Source organism: Cynoglossus semilaevis, chromosome 16 (assembly GCF_000523025.1).
Source record: "Cynoglossus semilaevis isolate Cse_v1.0 chromosome 16, Cse_v1.0, whole genome shotgun sequence".
Taxonomy (NCBI): domain Eukaryota; kingdom Metazoa; phylum Chordata; class Actinopteri; order Pleuronectiformes; family Cynoglossidae; genus Cynoglossus; species Cynoglossus semilaevis.
Genome location: NC_024322.1, coordinates 7,716,019 through 7,717,912, shown reverse-complemented (window position 1 = coordinate 7,717,912; position 1,894 = coordinate 7,716,019). Strand labels below are relative to the sequence as shown.

Sequence of the window (1,894 nt, the reverse complement as noted above, 5' to 3'; positions counted from 1 at the left end):
TCTCTCTCTCCCCCTCTCTCTTTCTCTGCCTCCTACTGTATGATCTATTGTGTCTGGGGCAGGATTGCGAACTGTGCCAGACCAGGGCAGGCCAGACAAAAAGATCGAACCCATCCCTGCATCCACCCAAAGGCCCGATCATTTAACTCTCTGTCTGACAATATTATTTTTCTTCAATGAGTCTTTGACATTTCAAAACATTGTGCATCTTAAAACTCACTGTAATGCGGATATGGATAATTTTTGAATTATAAGAATATATCACCGCAACTCTGTGGTTTGTTTATCATTAAATGGGAACTGATTGTAGAGAATTCAATTTGTGGCTTTTTGAAATTTATCTGTAATTTATCTCTTTATTGTGTGTTTGTGAGTACTGACCTTGCAATACTCTATATTTCATTCATATTTCTTCTGGAGTCTGAATTATGAATAATGAGCTGAGGTCTGTGGGGAGTTGTGTTAAGGCGCCATCGTCTCATATTCCTAAGAACGTCCGTCCTCCCTGCAGAGGCTGGTTCTCACCAACAGGTGTCCTTAGAGACAGGAAGGTGGATCTGTATGGTGTGGAACATCCTAGACAGGAATTACTCTTCTCTGCAGAAGTACTGTGCTTATTTGCTTTAGATTTCAACAATTTTCACACAGTGGCAATGTTGCAATTATTTAAATGTATCTCAAGTTGACGCCTCTGGAAGAAGATGAAAACAAATGTTCCTTGAACAGCTTGTTGTCATTACGTCTTTCATCTTCTTTGCACACCGACGTTTTGTATTCCAGAAACTTCTGCAAAGTAACATCTCCATGAGTTACAGCACTATGTTTTGTTTTTGATGGTGTCATGTTATGAACTGTTGCTTAACATGGCTATCATTTCCATGTAGCATGAACGCCGGTGCCCAGAAATGATCCAGAAAATGTGTTTGGATTAAGGTCTACTTGCAGAACTTTTGGGGCTTGGACTCCGCTGGGTCTTGAAGCTGCACCAGGAACCAGACCAGGCCAACAAATGTGATCAGAGGGAACTGCTCTGGTCCAAGTTTGGTCCTGGGCTGTGGGCTGTCTAAGAACTGTTTCCAGTTTGAGCTGGAATAAATGATCTGCTTCACAAGGTTCAAATAATGCATCCAGGTAAGCTGTTTCAGCAGGTGCTGTTTCAGCAGGTGCTGTTTCCATTTGGGCCAGAAATACTGTAGATGTAGACCAATTACACACAGATGTATGCATAAATATAAATCCCTAGGACTGTATGTTGGTGATGTATTTTAAGCATTTTTTTCTCGTCTTGTTTTGCATTTTCCCTCCTACGTTTTCCTTCATCTGATGTCGTGTTAGTTGTTGAGGGAACCTTCTTCACTGCAGGTGGGCGTCCTCCCATGGTCCAAACATTCCATGTAACATCTGATTAAAACCTGGAAAAGAAACCAAGCGATCCAAATCAAAAATCCTGTGTCCCATTTCTGGCCCCTAACCCAAACTTTGGAAACGTGCTTCAGCCCTGATGGAGAGCTCTTTTTGTGATTTATCTCTCCCGTCATTCTTTGCGCCCCAGCACATTTGAAACCACCTGGACAAAGGAGGGAGAATATCCAATGACATTTCAGTAGATTAGAAGAACACGTTCTCCAGCCTCCTGTGTGTAATCGTACATGACGGTTCTATTATGTTGTGGATATTATCTGTAATCTGAGGCTTCCTCCTCCTCTTCTTTATTTAAACGTCATCTCACTCTTTTTGCCCTGAAAGAGAGTAAATTACAATTAACACGATTAAAAACCTTCACAGAAAATGTGAGGGGAATCAATTAGAGCTGCGGTGGAGAGACTTCATCAGTCTGCTGCTGCTGCTGCGGCTGTGGGTGTCGGCGGGGGGTGCGGGCGGTGGGTGTCGCGTG

At 42.8% G+C, this 1,894-nt stretch overlaps 1 protein-coding gene across 10 annotated transcripts in view; it reads left to right on the top strand.

Moving 5' to 3' along the window:
- Positions 1-1,894, top strand: part of clybl (citrate lyase beta like) — a 172,121-nt gene that overhangs the window by 47,169 nt on the left and 123,058 nt on the right. The window contains exon 8 of one of the 10 annotated variants that reach the window (XM_025063867.1): positions 885-1,840. The exons of the other annotated variants lie outside the window; for them this stretch is intronic. Within the exon in view, the coding sequence (XP_024919635.1) occupies positions 885-932 (48 nt within the window). The 3' untranslated portion in view covers positions 933-1,840. Of the gene's footprint in view, positions 1-884; positions 1,841-1,894 lie in introns of those variants that run through there. 10 annotated transcript variants of the gene reach the window in all.